Raw genomic sequence first — 17862 nt, 5'->3', positions numbered from 1 at the left:
TGAATTACATTGTGAAGTACAAACAAATCTGTCTTGGAAGAAGTATAGCCAGAATGTTCCCTAAATGCGAAAACTGTGAAATTTGGTCTCATGTCCTTTGGACATGTTATCAGCAGGCACCAGTCCCTAGAGAAGGATATCGTGCTTGGTAAAGTGGAGGGTTTATGAAAAAGAGTACCTGTTTTCACTGAAAAGGTCAGCTCAACTGACACAGTGATGTAACAATGGGCTCAAACATAGTGGATGGTGCAGGACCAGGCAGTGTTTTGTTCTGTTGTACACAAGGCCAACTAAGAGTACAAACCAACTCAACAGCACCTAACATTTTCAGCTTTACAAAAGTTAAATAAAAATCTGTTTTAATTTCATTAATCTCCTCTAAACTGGTGAATTTATTAAAATGCTCTAATAAAGTTAATCCTGTCATATCCCAGTATGTGTAACAATTTGCCACAGTTCTTTCTGACACTATCGAGTTGCTGTCCATCCGTCACTCTGGCAAGAAGACAGACCTGCTATTACTACTACCCACCAAACTGTCCTCTCAGTGTTAAGAGTAAGGACTCAAACTTTCATTATTTCCTATAGGCTATTCACCTTAAAAAAAAAAACCTCTACATTTACCACTTTGGATCTCTTATTGTTAGGTGCCATCGAGTCGGTACCGACTCATAGTGACCTTATGCACAGCACAATGAAAGCACTGTCTGATCCTGGGCCAACCTCACTACTGTTGCCACACTTGAGTCCATCAATGCTGCCACTTGGCCAATCCATCTCATTGGGGGTCTTCCTCTTTTTCTCTGACCCTCCACCTTACCAAACATGATATCCTTCTCCAGCAACTGGTCCCTCCTGACAATATGTCCAAGTATGGGAAACGAAGTTTGGCCATCTTGGCCTCCAAGGAGTACTCTTACCAGGGACAAAATAAAATAATTATTTGAAATGCAAAAAAGTTATTATTTATTTGTATACAATAAAAACACTGAAGTCATATTAGTGCCATTAACAGCAGTACAAAGACTTCTTAGTGATTTATCTTTTCACAGGAGACATTTAGACAAAAATCTTCAAATTTTGCTTCAAAATAATTAAACTGTACCACACTCAGAACCCTCTGTTGGAGTTAAACAGCCAAATGAGTTACAGTGCAAAAGTATAATAAATAACACTCATAATTACCGTGATTAATTTTAGACAAAAACACATGGTCAATCTGGGAGATTGTTAGAAACGTACAATTTCAGGGTCCAACCCAATCTTTAAACTTAAAACCTGATACAATCTATGGTCCAAGGAAAACACTACAGAAAGCATTATGACTTTTTGGATACAATATTTTATTAGTATACTTCCAAGGAAATTTTTCTGATCTTAAAAAAAGAAAAAACTGTAAGTTACTTCATATCTTAATTTGCAAAAATTACCAAAATCTACTGACCTGATCAATGCTGAAAAACCCAGCAGCCTGTAATACTTGACATAAAGATTCTACTAGCTTCATTTTATCAACAGGATCCATTCCTTTATTTACGATTTCAAATAAACAGTCACATGCTTCTTCCCTTAGCACTTCTATTGACATATGACCTAGTAGCATATTTATAAACCTGGCAATGGGATTTGTAAGAAAAGTGTTATAACATTTTCAAATTCTTCAACTTTAAACACTGCATTTTGCTGGTGCGTATTTTAAAACTTGGGTCTACTTACCTATCATTGGCTATCAGGGATAAGTCTATCCAGGAGACATAAGCCCCAACTACTTCAAGGCACTGACATGTCACTTCTGAATTAGCATACTGATAATTTTGTAAGATTTGGTACCATGATTCCACCAGGTTTGGAATGCATTGTTCCCTCATGGTATCTTTTATTAGAGTATTCCTACGAGCCTCCTAAAGAGAAAGAGAAAGAGAAAAAAAAAATCCAGCAAATACTTACATGGTTCCTCACAAATTGTTAAAAACCTGAATAGCTACACTGTATTTTCCTCACCACTATAGTTCCAGACACATTCCCTGCCACCATTCCCTGGTTATCAGTTCCAATATCATATCCTGTGATTCTTTGTATTTCCTCTTTCCGTTCCATTCCTTAGTGCCAGACTAGATTTCTTATTAAACACAAGCTATAAATAAGCTTTGTGTTGAAATGTTAGGCATGTGATAAAAAGATAGGTCTCAATGTGTAAACATGAGACTAAAACTTTAAGTAGAGATTGGCATCAACTGAGTGCACAATGAATGTCCTTTAAAGTTATAAATGCTTTGGACAATGATCTGAAATCATTGAACACATTAAATGATGAAACTTCCCATTCTGTTCTTTGAGAATTAAGAGAAAACATAGGGTGCTGTGAAGAAAGTGAGCAAAGACTAGGTGGGAGCTATGTGATTCGGAACACAGCAGCACCCGGCACTGACTAGCCATAAATAATGACGCTGCTTCCCTAAGGGACTATCGCAGCCAGAAACACAGACCTCGTTTGTTTGTTTTAAATTCATAGGAAAAATTAGTGTATTTCACTGGAGAAAGTACTTGCTTCATTGAATATCTAAAGTTAAAAATTTTAACCTACATCTGAAATTAAGTTCCTTTGTAATACAAACTTTATCAAATTAATCAAGTCTATAATTATTAGGAAGATTTGTCTCCAAATAAATTAAAATAGGGTTATGTGTCTACTATCTTCTACAAAATCTACATCAAATATCAAAAAACAGTCATTAGTTACTTGCCTCTGATGTATGCACCACATCTCGGTCCACCAACTCTGAATCAATCGCCATGAGGATTCGGAGATATAGATCTACTCCCCTGGGATTTAGGTCCACTACTGAGAGAATGTCAAAAAAAAACTTGGGCCATTTCGTGAGATATTCTGTAACAAAAAGCAAGGCGAAGACTTGGGCTGCTTTATTTCGTATAAAGGTCTTCTCTGGGTGAGGATTCAGCATCTGACAAACAGAAATGAAATTAAATGTGAAATGATGCTCTGGTATAGATTGTTTTTGTATCTATCATTAATAAGCAAAAACCAAACATGCATCATGGACCAGATCAGCTATGCAACAAACATAGTTGAGAATTATCAAATCATATTTAAGTGACTGACCAGGCAGAGAACAATCAAACCAATAGAGGTTCTGATGGCTAGTTCTCATTCTTGTACTTTCAAGAAACACAGTATATTTATTTGATCTTTTTAAGACTCATATATTTTTACCTGATTGTTTAAACAAAAAAAATTGGAACATTTTATTGTGTTTCAGTGAAAGTTTACATAGCAAATTAGGTACCCATTTGACAATTATTATATATTATTACATGACATTGGTTCAATTTTTCACAATATGCCAACATTCTCATTATTTCCATTCTGTTCACGTTTTCCACTAATCTAGCTTCCCTGACCTTCCTAAATGTTGACCTTTGGTCTCATATAGTTGGTTATTTAAGGGACAGTATTCACCAGCCACTCAGGATTGCTATGAGTCAGAAGAACTGTTTACTTTACAAGCCAATCTATTCTTTGGACCAAAAGTAACTACCAGGTAAGACTTCAGTTTCAAATTCAAAGAGTATCTTAAGGTGATACTTTTGAGGGTTCCTTCAGTCTCCATTGGTCCAGTAGGTCAGACATTTTTAAGGAATTGTAGATTTGTTCTACATTCCTTCCATTCTAAACTGGGAGCTTCCATCGTGTCTCTGGTTAGAACCGTTGGTAGTGGTAACCACACACCAACTTCTACTACCTCAACTCTCAGGCAAGATAAGGCACTGGTGCTTGTTAAGTGCCATTGAGTCAGCTCTAACTCATAATGACTCTATATAGGGTTTCCAAGGAGAGGCAGGTGGGTTTGAACCACCAACCTTGTGGCTAGTAGCCCAGTGATTGTCCTACAACAGCAATGGTTAATGATGACATCTTTTCATGTGAGGGCTAGTCAAAAACTATTGCTATAAATCATGTTGTTGCTGTTGTTAGGTGCCATTGAGTCATTCCCGACTCATAAAAGCACTATGTACACCAGAACGAACACTGCATCCTAACAATTGCTGCCATGCTTGAACCACTTGGTGCTGTCACTGTGTCAATCCATCTTGTTGGGGAACTCTAGAATCCTCTATTAAACAAAAATATCAGAGCCTTATTCAACATATCCTCCATCTAGGTCTATACATTTCTGTAGGCAGTATTTCTATTTCTCTAACCCTTCCCCCAAAATAGCTTTGGTAGCATGGTGGTTACAGGTCCAGTTGCTAACCTCAAGGTCAGCAATTTGAAATTATCAGATGTTCTGTGGGAGACAGATGAGACTTTCTGCTCCCATAAAGATTTATAGTCTCGGAAACCTCATGCAGGATGGACATGAGTCAGAACCAACTCCATAGCACACCACCACCACCCCTTCCCCAAGGAACTCCATGTTCTTCAGTTTATATCAAAATGGCTGTTTGGACATTTTCAAGTGGCTTGTGCTCCTTTTCTATGTTGTTTGAGTTTGGGAACAAAACAGAGGACTCAAAGGACAAGATCAGGGCACAGATGGGGTAAGGGTTTCCTAATGAAATTCTCCAAGAACAGCCTTTGCTATCCTTCAGGAAGGAGCACGTGCATTGCCATGATCAACAAAATTCCTTGATGTAACTTTCCTGGCTTGATTCTTACCAATGCAGTTTTCAGTGCTCTTAAACGATTTCATAACCTCCCATGATTGTCCTGTGTCCTTCAAGAGAAATCGATCAAGACTGCTCCTTTGTAATCCCATAAAACAGTCACCATATGCCCAGCATATCCCTTCAGGAACACTGTCTTCACTGGACCTTTTGATCTGAAGGTACCGGTCATAGACTGAATCGTGTCCCCATTAAACATGTGTCAAGTTGACAGGGTCATGATTCTCAATGGTTTGGCAGTTATGAAATGAAATGTAATGCGGAAGTTATGTAGTGACTTCCCATGTTGTGATAAACCAATAGGAGGACTAAGGGTGGGCTGCAATACCCTTGATTCCATCACAACCCTGATTTGACGTAAGGGAATTTCCCACAAGTATAGTCTGCAACATCGTTGATCTTACAAAGATTAAAAAAGCGAGAAGTGAGCAGAGAAAGGGAAACCTATTACCACACTAGAAAGAAGATCCAGGAGTGAAGTGGGTCCTTTGGACGTGGGGTCCCTTCACTGTGAAGCTGCTAGATTCAGGGAAAATTGATGCCAAGAAGCATAGATATCTCCAAAGGATGCTGAGCCTAAAGATGCCGAATGGTGACAAGAACCTTTTCCCAAAATTAACAATGAAAGAAAGTCTTTCCCTAGAGCCAGCACTCTGGATTTGCATGTCTACTCTCCTAAACTGTGAAAGAATAAATTAGTTTGGTAAAGCCATCTACTGGTGATATTTCTGTTATAGGAGGACTAGAACTAAGACAACACCCTAATGAGACTAAGACAAGTGTATTACTGTGAGAACTCGTCTACATTCATCCACTAAGCAGACACATGTTTAAGCACATCGTGTTTGAAATAATCTTGTGGATGTATGCATTAGACTCTTAGCAATAATTTTTGACTGATCCTTGCTTTTCTATTGGCTACCTAAATCACCTCATTGTAAAGGGTCTGCTCATCTGCTCATGTTCTTAGTCCATGTTTTTAAAATTTCATTTTAAACTTCTTTCTTAATTCGTTTTTAAAGCTTTCTATACATTTTAGAGTTTAGAACCTTATCCAACATGTCCTTGGCAAAGAGTTTTTGCCCCGTCTGTTATTACTAAGTGTTCTCAAGACGGTTCTGTATAGTGCTCCCAGGCAGCAGCTGGTGGGCTTGAACTGCTGACTTTGTGGTTAGCAATCCAGATTTATTCTCCAGCATCTGTAGGTTCTCTTTTTATCCTCTTGGTAATACAGTCTTTTGATGCATATTTAAGTACTTAACTTTTAGGAGGTCCCAATTACCTAATTTCTCTTCTGTTGCTCATGCATTTTTAGCTTTATTTCACAGACTAGGTCTCCTAGTTTTCTAGTCTTGGCCCAATGTCATCTTCCAAGAATTTTATAGTTTTACCTTTAACAGTTAGGTGTTTGTTCTCACACTTATACTTCTAAAGAAAACTTTCATGTGTAGAGTTCTAATAGTTCCAATAATTTCTTCTAATATAAAAACAACTTAAATTATTTTTCGTCTACTTATTTACTGTTTGAGAGAAATAATTCAAGCTATATAACAGCTTTATATGTTAGGATTAGCTAAAGTGAACCAAGAAGAACATGCTGTGATTATAGACCTCTACCTTTGAAAAAAGCTCTTTGTGAACAGGCTGTCCAGGAAGACTCACCTCTAAGAGCCAAACAAAAAAGCCAAAATTGCTAGGTGGTGGTAGTGGTGATGGTAGTGGTGTGCTGTGGAGTCAGTTCCCACTCATAGCAACCCTACGGCATAGGGTTTCCGAGGCTGTAAATCTTTACGGGGGCAGAAAGTCTCATCTTTCTCCCACGGAATAGCTAGTAGTTTCAAACTACTGACCTTGAGGTTAGCAGTTCAACTCATAACCGTTACATTACCAGAAAATTATATTTACAACCAAAGTTACCACAGTGTATCATGGAAGATATGGCAATTTCATTTTTTGACATATTTTAAATTATTGTTAAGCTTTCACGATTCATGATTGTCAAACCCAACACTTAAAAAAAAAAAATCTACAGGATCAAATTTAAGATAGCTAGATGATCAAAATTTTAGAGATAAAGTTGAAAACTCACAAAAATAGCAATCAAGCATTTTGCAATTTAAAGTACTAAATTATTCGTTTACCTGAGCCTGAAGCCAAGATATTAGTGTCTCCCTAATTAGTTGCTGTTGAACAGTAGTTAATTCTGAATATCTGTTCAAAATAGAAAAGAAAAATAAGAATGGCTATACTCGGTATCCGTGGTTTTAAATAATGGCCTTTTATACACATGCAAGGGAAAATTAGTATACATTCAATTAGTTATTTTCTTAAAATACACTGGAATGCCTCTTTCACCACTGCTTGAAAGAAGTGACAGGAGCAAAAGTGGTAGGTAGGGTATGTGGTTCAATTCATGTGAAAACAAGATAACTATACTATTTTCAAGCAGACATATATCCATGTTCTGAAGCCTATGGTTTACAGAATCAATCAGTAGGCAAATCTAGAACCCTACAAGCAGCAATTCATTGCTTTGCTTAATTAAAGAACATGTACTCAGAAGACCACTCAGCTCAGTCACATAGGAAAACAGGCCTAGTGTGCTCCACCTTTAATTCAGAATTTCTGAAACACTTCGGGAAAGTAAAAATATAAATATAAACTGGATGTGACTTATAGATCATCAGTTTAAACCTATAGCCCTATAGTTTCCCAAAGAAGAAGAAACTAAGTCTCTGCATATCTCAGAGTCAAAACCATGAGAAAAGACTTACTTGTATTTAACTTGATGTTCTAATACTTGAAAGCAGAAAAACTTTATGTGATCATCACTGAAAAAGAGAAAAGGGAAACAAAGCTATATAAGCAAAATATGAACTACAACAAAGGAAACTAAAGGCAAAATATTAGTAAAATAGTTTCTAAACTAGACCTTTGGCTTGTTTTCTACTTAGTGGTTTCATTTTACTATATTCATTTGTTTAAAAAGTGACGAAACTCCAAATATTTAACATTACCATTAAATGGCCAAATCTGTTAAGATGCATTTCAAACACTGTGCTTTGCAAACAGAAGTCCTTTCTTCTAAACTGAAGGGCATTAGTTTTCCTGAACTCTAACAATTTAAAGTAGAAAGGCTAAGTATAGAAGTGACAAAGGACAGACAGTCAGAAACTGAGTTTAATGAGAAATGGCCATCCAAGTCCCAGATAGAAATCAACCTAAATCAATTCTATGGCCACCAAATCCAAAAGGAGCAAGGTCACCTGGGCTGGTAGTCCACCAAGTCACAAATATATTGTCCTCTTTAGAACACAGTGACAAAAATCAACATCCATCAATTATTCACTTCCAATTGTTTCTCTAGAGGTAAAACCGATTTGTAACGAGCCAACTATAATTTCTGGCTAAGTCCCCTTAGCTACCGACACTCTGCTAACCCAAGACAGCTGATTTGGGCCAGGCTCAGATATGGGACAATTTTTCACATGTGCGTTAACTGCTCCATAGAAGAATTCAGACCTTAACTTAATTTAAACTACATGAATTCACCAAACAAAATAATCTCACATGTGAGAAGATAAAACACACACTTTAAAACTTTTTTTTTACAGTTACGTTTAATCAGCATCCTGATTTCTGAGACTTTCCATCCTTGTCAAGGATGACACTTAGTTAAATGATACAAGACTCAGGTTTTCCACTCCAAAAATTAACTATAGGAAACGTTTAGTTAAAAGCCAGCTTTTATTTACTCCAAGGCATACACTCAGTGCTCCTGACACCCAGTTTCACTGCATTGAAGCCCTGTTTCCCCTGTAAAACAGTGACTGAGACTGACAACACACAGAGGTCCAGGCAGCAGCCTCACTAAACACCTGGGCATGTCTGTGCCCACCAGTTGAGTTTTTTGCTTGACTTGAGTTCTCCCCAAGCCTCATTATTACACTAGTTGTATGAAAGGACTCCAAAATGTTCATGGAAAAATTTCACTCTCTTTTAATTTAGACATTCCCAAAAATATTTGAAGCCTCCTCCTCCTCCTTCATTTTGTAAGAAAGTAACTTTAATTATTATACAAACTGATGAAATGAGTATGATGAGTGTTCTGTAAAGATTCAGTTAAATACTTTGGAAAGACTTTATAGGAAGCATATTACCAGGGAAAGAGAAACCTGTATATATATTGTTTGAGCCAGATAACCAAGAGACTTGGGGAGGTGGGGACCAATAACTGAACAATGGAAAACTCTGCACTCACTGCTCCTCACTCCATTACAGACACCCAAGCTGGTCGTTGTAGAGATTGGGCTATGGCTGGGAGAAAGGAAAGAAGCATGTATGCTGGTGAGCACACACACGTAAGATTAGTAATCATTGTTTAAATATTTCAAGCTAAAATAAAAAACTACAATAAATATCAATTATGATTACCTTTCACATCAGTTCAGATAATCAGCTAAGTGTCAGCCATAAGAAAACAAAGTTTCTACAGTTCCATTTCTAAGCTGGGATCTGCTAACAGCTACATAAAATATGGGAAAGGATGGTTTTACTACAACATCAATTCTTGAATGGCCAACATATTAGTTTATCATTTTTTTCCATTTCTACAGTGCATGACTAGATAGTAATGCTTTTCTAAAAGGCAAGTTCAAAAAAGCATTTATGAGAACATTTTTCAAATACATATAAATTGAATAGTTCTGCAAAATTCACATTTAAATTACTTGGAGAGTCATGCAAGTGATGTTTTAATTACCTGTATGTTCTCTGGGCTAGGGCTTCTGCACACACTTGCCAGGCATCTGGGGAAATTTTTAACTGTTCAAAATAGGCCAGGGCCTGCAATACAGCAAAACAGAAACTTAGAATAGTCAATCTCAATGACCTACTAATACCAAGCAAAATATTCTGAAAGCAATTAACGAAAACATTGGATTCAGGTCTCTAATATGTGCAACCTGGAGTCCTGGTGTGGTGTTATATTATAAGTACTGGACCAAAAGGTCAATTGAATCACAAGCTCATGATTCAAACTCACCAGCCACTCCTTGGGAACCCTATACAGGACAGGCATGCTATGAGTCGGAACCAATTTGATAGCACTTAACAACAACAACAACAACTATATGTGCAACTTGGAGATCATTCCTAGAAAAAAGACAAAGTAAAAAGTAAATTCCATCAGTGAAAAAGTATTGCTACTAGGGTTCCAGTTTATACATGCATGAGTTTATCCTAAACAAAACTTGTTTAGACATGTCTCTGCAATCAGTGGCTGGCTGCAGGTAAGTTCTCACAGTAATACATTTGTTTTTACCTAATTAAGGTGCCTTCAAAAAACAGGTCCAATTAAACAGCGGCTTCTGAAGGCATCTGCTGGGTCAGTTACGTTCAAAGCATAGTGCAGAAGGTTATGGAAACTGGTTTCTGGGATTCCCAAGGGGTATGAGTCGAAACCGACTCATGGCTCTTAGCAACAACAATCTTGATAGATTTTTTTCAAAGGATGCAGGATAGTTATGGGGGCTTATTATGAAGAAGTTCTAAAATAATGGAAATCTACATTGGTAAGAAAAAGGCTAGCAGAGTTGCATCAAGGAATATTTTTCCATCGGGACAGTGTACCTGACTTATTCTTCAAGAGAACCAAGGGCTGTCCTGTGAGAATTTTCCTGACAAATTTACCACATCCACCCTACAGTCCTGATCTAGCCCCTTCACAATTTTTGTTCTCCAAACTAAAAAGAACACAATATGAGTCCCTCAAGGATTCCAAAACTGTTTAACAAAGAAGGGTTAAAAAGATGGACTGCTGTCTTCAGTAGTGTATAGATCTAGATGGAGGATATACTGAGAAACAATAGCATCACAATTTGATATTTTTGTTTAATAAAAGTTTCAAATTTTGTAGCAATATTTTTGATTTACCCTCATACGCAAACATGTTCTCTTAAAACAAAGGAGATAATAACAAAATTGTCCTATAGGCTTTACCGGATTATCATAAGAACATGCAAGTGCTTCCTGGTGAGGCACTTTAAGATAAACACTGGACTGATAACCACAGGGTCAACAGTTCAAACCCACCTGCCACTCCTTGGAAACCCTATACAGGGTCGCTGTGAGTTGGAACCAACGTAACAGTACTTGTCAATAATACTACTTTGAGGCATAAGCAAGTATATTGTTATTAAATGCCAATTCAGTTTCAACTCAAAGTGACCTCGTAGGGTTTTCTGAGGAGCAGTTGGTGGGTCTGAATCGCCAACCTTGTGACTAACAATCCAATGCTTACCCTATTAACATCACACCAGGACTCGATAAGTAAGTATAAGAGTGATATATAGTATTGTGTGTGAGTGTATGGTTCCCGCCACCCACTATTCAATAGCAAGCACTGGATGACTAACCACAGGTCAGTGGTTCAAGCCCACCAGTCACTCCTCAGAAGCCGTATCAGGGTTGCTGATCCAATTTGACTGCACTTAACATGACACTGAAGAGTTAATTACAAAAGAAAAAGCACAAACTAGGTGTGGAGCTATGGATTCATGAGCCAGACTGCAAAGCCGTTTGAACTGCAAGGTGGTCCCTGGTTCAAGCTCACCAGCTGCTCCTTGGAAACCCTATACAGGGTTGCTATGGGTTGGAACCAATTCAATGGCACTTAACAACAACAAGAATACATAATATGCTATACAGTTACATAGAAAACTAGAATATTTCAATTATTTAACTATATAGCTCCCCACAAAAAAATGAGATAAAAATTGGAATACAACTGTATGATATGAATTTTGGAAAACCACCAAATAAAGGAAAAGGTCAAAGCTTTATTTACAAAGTGTGTTTTTCATTCGTCTGTTCATGAATTCAGGGTTTTATTATCAAAGTCTATGTGCCTACAAAGAACAAGTGTATGAGAATGGACCCAAACTGTCAGGGAAATGGCAGTTACTTGTGCCATTCCTTACACCAGGCATCAATCATAGATGCAGCTTCCACATATGACAATGGACAAATAGCAAAGCAACTTCATCAACTTGCAAACAGCCAAGAAAATTACACACAAAATAAAAACAATGCTAGATGATTTTAAAGCACTTAAGTACTGACACAGGAGCCCTGGTGGCACAGTGGTTAAGCACTCAGCTGCTAGCCTCTGTGTCAGTGGTTTGAACCTACCAGCCACCCCTTGGAATGTGGCAGTCTGTTTCCTTAGAAACTGTATGGGGCAGTTCCACTCTTTCCTGTATGTTTGCTATGAGTGGGAATCAACTTGACAGAAATGGGATGTAGTGATACAATCCTTGAAGTGAGTATATGAGATACTAAACATTGTTGCTGTTGTTAAGTGCTGTTAGGTCAGTTCCAACTCACAGTAACCCTGTACAGGGCTTCTGAAAAGCAGCTCATGGTTTTGAACTGTTGACCTTTAGGTTAGCATTCTAGTGCTGATCCTACAGCGCCACACCAGGACTCCTCTGTAAAGATTGTTGTTGTTAAAGTGCCGATGAGTCGGTTCTGACCCATAGCAACTCTGTAACTGTCCTTATGGCACAGTTCCACTCTGTCCTACAAAGTCGTTGCTATAAGTGGGAACCAATTCAGTGGCAATACGTTTAAGCCAAAGTTAATTCCTCTATTTAAAAAAAAAAAAAAATTGAGAGAGACAAAATAACCTGAAAGTTTTCAGTTATTAACCAAAATCTTTGTACTTTGAATCCAAAGAATTCTTTATATGCTGTGGAAATGGTGAACTAGACATAACTTTTATCCCATATCTTTTTCTAATGCTTTATTGCCTCTAAGTAACAACAATCAGTACAACTGAGAAATTAGAGTTGGTAGTCATAGATCTAACCACCCAACTGACAGAAGTTCCTACTACTCTTAACCCCACTATCAGAACTCCCTTCTTGAGATTTCATCTTCTTCATCCAAATTAATTGTTATTCAGGTTGGTTTAATGGGCTATCAAATTAACTTGTTTAACACATACCTGTGATTAATAGAATCCATTTTTGTTGATAAAAAAAAACTTAACTTCACGACACACTTTAAAGAAACCACCTGAGATTTTTTTTTAAAGCTACTTTTAAAATTTTCTACTGAAAAACAGACTAAAAACTGCTATAATAGTGAGATTGTTAACCTGTTTAACTCATTTAAAACAACAACAACAACAAAAAAAAAACCATCCTTTGCTCTGAAGTGTATGTATAAAGACAGGTGAGAAAATGCTTTTCTTCCACTTACCCTGTACTTCAAAATGCCCAAACGTCTTTGAAAAATTAATTACAGGCTTACATTTATCATTCAGCAGTAATGATACGATTACACTCATGAGCCACGTTATGTCTAATGGTTTACATTTATACAAACATCCAAGCACCTCAGCAGAGCACTGGCATGACATATGTCATATCACAACTGCTTATTTACATGTCTGTCTGGACTAAATAACAAGGATGCTCAGTATCACTAAAACAGGGGTTAAGAAACTGTTTTAGACCAGGCCAAACAATAGGAAAAGAAAAATATACACATCGCATGCTTTCAAAAGTCCCTTAAACAATTCTCTGCATTATAATTTTTAAATAATTTATGGTTGAGGTGGCATAAAGTCCTGCCTTGACTTAGATGAAATTTTAATAGTGACCTCTGTTCAGACAAACACAAAATAAAACACAACACTATAGTTTCTATATTCACAATATAATCGAAGCCCTCAAACATGTCACCATTAATTTCTAACCAGATTAGTCTTGTATTTTTATTCCAGTCTTCTAATGCAAATCTGTTGCAACATACTTTAAAGAAACAATTAAGCAGACTTAACTTACCCTTTGTCTGAAGTCTGAATCAGCATTTGGATTTAGCCCTAAAAGAGCCTGTTCATCCATCCCTGATGCTATACTTGGAGTTTTCTGATTACAATAGGCGTGCCCTCTGATCCCACAGAATACACAAACATCTGCACATACACACACACAAAAAAAAGAAACAAAGTTGAAAGAAAACAATACTTAATATACAAAAACATACACTTATTATAGCCACAATACAATAATTTTGGTTACAATTAGGCAAGGAAGTTTGGTTTAAGTGCTTAAAGAATTTATTTTGAAACTATCAAAATTACAACTAAAGGAACCAAATTTTTAAGTGAAAGGTATCGGAAAAATGAACCCTGCTAAATATTCCACAAAGAACTCTGCTGGCCCAATGGTTGACACACTTGCACAGGTGCTAACAGAAAGGTAGGTGTTAGAAGCCACCGACAACTCACTGGAGAAAGATGTGGCAGTCGACTTCTATAAAAATTACAGACTTGGAAACTCTCTGGGGCAGTTCCACTCTGCCCTAGTGGGTCAATGAGTCAGAATTATCTTGACAGCAATGGTACCACACGTAGTACCAGAGAAGTCAAACGAAAAAGAAAACAGAAGAGTGAAAAATCAGTCATTTGGTTTTTGAACAATTGGCTAGTTCTTTTTATAGAACTCTATTCCTCACAGCAAATTTAGAAAACATATTTGTAGAATGGTTTTTAATAGTAGATAAAAATGGACAAATAATACTGACTACTCTTACAGGTATTTTTTTAAACACTTCCATTCTATAAAACACTAGACATGAACAGAATAACATTATACGACTTTCAAGAACTGTCATGCAATCAATTATGTTTGCTGTTGTTAGTTGCCACAGAGTCAGTTCTGACTTATGGTGACCCCATGTTCAACAGAAGAAAATGCTGTCTGATCCTACACCATCCTTAGAATCATCAGCAGGCTCAAGTCCTTGTTGCCTTCCAATCAAGGGAGCTCATCTTTCAGCACATATCAGAAAATACTCTATTGTGTTCCAAAGTGTTTTCATTAGCTAATTTTTGGAAGTAGATCTCCAGGTCTTTTCTTCCTAGTCTGTTTCAGTCTGTAAGTTCCACTTGAAGCCTGTTCACCATAGGCGACCCTGCTGGTAATTGAAATAACAGTGACGTCGTTTCCAGCATCACACAAACCACAAAAGGAAGACACACCGGCAAACCAGTGGTGGAGCCAACTATCTAGATACAGAGAAATCCTTTAAAAATAAAAGCTTTCACAATATAGGGTTCTAACATTCTCAAACACAAACTCTATAAGGCAGCTTGTTTTTTGTTAAAATGTCTATTTATTTGAATAAACATCTAACACATTCTAGATGAAAAAAAAAAAACATTTATTCTCTTAAGCACCTGTGAATTATGAAGACTGGCCCTTCCTTTGCCCATTAAAAGACCATGTTATTTGTTAAGTGCAGTCAAGTGGGTTCTGACTAATAGTAACCCTGTACAGGGTTTCCGAGGAGCAGCAGGTGCTAATAGAAAGGTAGGTTACCGCTGACATTGTGGTTAGCAGTCCAGTGCTTATCCTACAGTGCCACACCAGGAGTCATAAAATTTTTGTTACTATAACCAAAGAGAAGACCGTACACTAAGGAGGTCAAGAATGGGTGGGGTTTTTAAGAAGGGTGAAGTCAGGAGTAGATACAGGTTATCTGACACCTCTACAACAGTGTTTTTGTCTCCCAGGGCTTCCCTAAATCAAATGAAAAATCAGGATGCGGGTTGAGAGCCTTGAAGATATAAATTCAGCTCTCTCCCTCATTGTTATCATAATCTGCAGGCTAAAGCAAGGCAGTATACTTCCCACTAACCTCTGTTTTGTGCCTCAACTCAGCAATGTACAGTGTCAATGAAAGGAGCTCTGGTAGCATAGTGGTTATGAATTGGGCTGCGAACCTGAGGATCAGCAGTTTGAAACTACCAGTTGTTCCACGGGAGAAAGATGAGGCTTTCTGCTCCCGTAAAGATTTACAGCCTTGGAAACCCTGTACAGGGTCACTATGAGTCGGAACCGACTCCACGGCACATAACAACAACAACATTCTACATCTTATTTTTGTATACACTGCTCTTCTTGTTATTAATCCCTGGCCTGTCCATCAAAATTCAGCTTACAGGTCACCTCTTTCAAGACCATTTATTTGACCCTGTTGTCCATCTCTTGCAAGCAGAATTAGATGGCCCCTCTCTCAGTGTATGCTTGCTTATTAGTTCTCTCTCATTATCTCAGTAGGTCAAGGATTGTCCTGAGCATTCACCACTACATTTCCAGGACAGAGCTGAACATTAGTTTGGATCTGTATTCCAATCTTTAAACCGAGGCTACACAGACAATTTACAAAACCTGAGAGCCATTTCTAGGAAACAAGGAAAAGACCACTTGCCACATAAAGTTGTAAAAATTTCAATGACATAAGATATATAAAGCATACACAACATAAAGTGGGTAATCAAAAGGTTATTTATAATTCTGATCTAGAGGAAAAAAGGAGGGGGAGGAGGACACTTGAAGCATTCTGGATTTATCATTAAAACGTACTAGCTAAATCAGCATTTTGAACAGATGGAAAAACAGTGTCCTGGCCACCTCAAAGCAACAGAGAAGAAGCTGATCCTCTCACAGGAAAAATGCACACAAACAAGACAATTTCAGAGTTTCTATGGATCCCAGACAGAATTCCTATAAAAGCTTCCTTGATTTTGCCAAGACTTCAGGGAAAATTACTTAAGCGTGGTCAATTCACTTTAAACATATCAAGGGAAACCGTCAAATAGCTCTAAGAAAAAAACAATGTCAATAAGTAACCAGAGGAAACATAAAAGGTTGTCAATACAGAAAGAACACCCTGCAGAGAACGGTACTTAGACAATCAACGTGCTGTGGGACAAGGTAAATTACCTATGCGTCTGCAAACTGAAAACTTACAAGCCAAGACAAAAAGGTGACAACCTTTCCTGGAAAAGGTTGTGCATAAACACATAATATTCCAAAAGCACTTAAAGTTTAAACATTTGTGACAATGGATATAAATATAAACACTTCAATTAACACATTCAACAAACGTTCTCCGAGGAAGGCGAGCAGCATACTTAAGACATAAAGTCCTAACTTTTTCTCCACAGGCATTATTATGAAACAAAACAATTTGGAAAAATTCCTTCACACCTACTTAAGTTCAAAGAGTGCTGAATCTTTCCAGCCTTTTAACATCACGCTGACAAGTCGCTTTAATAAAACGTAACTTTGCCCACTAACAATTAGTACTTTCAGAAAGTACTCGTTTTTCTGTTTACAGGGAAACATGTTTATCTATTATTATAAAGTCAAAAGGAAATGAAGAGCAGAAATGGTGTGTCCGTGCTGGCAAGTTACTACACGAAAATAACACTTTTACTCCTTTTTGTCCAGGGGCAGAGACGAATCAAGTTTGAGGCCCCTGAAACTGAAGTATCTAGGGGGATGCGCTACAACTGTTACCAATGGACTTGGGGACATTGCCCACCTTCTTCTCTCCGGATCCCTCCCCCAAAGGAAGCCTCGTGGCAACTGGGGTGATGAAACACCCGGCAACGGGCGGTCACGCACCAGGAATGAGATCGGCTTCGTCCGCCGCGCGGCTGCAACTAGTACCCACCCACACCCACTCAATCCGCCCAGCGCCCCGGGGCGCGCGGCCAAGGAGCACCCACCCTATCCTGCAAGCCTCCCCGAAGGGACCGGCGTTCGATCTCCCCTACCCCTTCCGCCCAGCCAACTTCCCACGGCCCCGAACCCTAGTCACCTTCCCTAACACTCCATCCCGCCTCCCCGCCTGCACTCCCGAAGGCCAGTCAGCCGAGCAGCGCCGCACGAAGGGACGGGAAGGGTGGCTCTCGTCCTTGTCGCCGTCGTCCTCAGCCACAGCGCTAACGCCGGCGATGGAGCTGGCCGGGCCGCGCTCCTCCCGCCGTTCGGAGTTGCCCGGTGCTTTCTCTTGCGTGGTGTCAGGTGGGCGCCCCAGGAAAGGAGAGAGCAAGAGGACCAGCCAACGCTGCTGTTGTCGCTGAGTCAGCGCAAAGCGCGCTCCCCGAGTCAGTGCTGCGCGGGCCAGACTCAGAACCTCATGGAGAGTGCGGACGACAGCCCGCGGGCCGGGGCCCAAGGCCTACAAGTCCCAGCATGCCACGCACAAACGGTATTTCCGGGAGATTTGCCGCTGAGCGTGCTCCCTGGCACTCGCTGGAAGCGGGGTCGCTGGAGTCTGCGATGCATGCCGGGATGGGGCATCCGGCCATGA

The 17862-nt window shown here is 38.7% G+C and overlaps 1 protein-coding gene across 1 annotated transcript in view; it reads right to left on the bottom strand.

The window, feature by feature from the left end:
• XPOT (exportin, tRNA) overlaps positions 1-17571 on the bottom strand; it is a 56028-nt gene extending 38457 nt beyond the window's left edge. The window contains exons 1-8 of the mRNA XM_006859517.1: positions 17368-17571; positions 13539-13669; positions 9449-9531; positions 7461-7517; positions 6828-6897; positions 2745-2963; positions 1717-1901; positions 1445-1613 (exon numbers count right to left, since the gene is read on the bottom strand). Of these exons, the coding sequence (XP_006859579.1) occupies positions 1445-1613; positions 1717-1901; positions 2745-2963; positions 6828-6897; positions 7461-7517; positions 9449-9531; positions 13539-13598 (843 nt within the window). The 5' untranslated portion in view covers positions 13599-13669; positions 17368-17571. The remainder of the gene's footprint in view (positions 1-1444; positions 1614-1716; positions 1902-2744; positions 2964-6827; positions 6898-7460; positions 7518-9448; positions 9532-13538; positions 13670-17367) is intronic.
• Positions 17572-17862: the final 291 nt, after the last annotated feature.

The sequence above is a fragment of the Chrysochloris asiatica genome, unplaced genomic scaffold, assembly GCF_000296735.1.
Source record: "Chrysochloris asiatica unplaced genomic scaffold, ChrAsi1.0 scaffold00033, whole genome shotgun sequence".
Taxonomy (NCBI): Eukaryota; Metazoa; Chordata; class Mammalia; order Afrosoricida; family Chrysochloridae; genus Chrysochloris; species Chrysochloris asiatica.
This window is presented reverse-complemented; position numbering and strand designations above follow the sequence as displayed.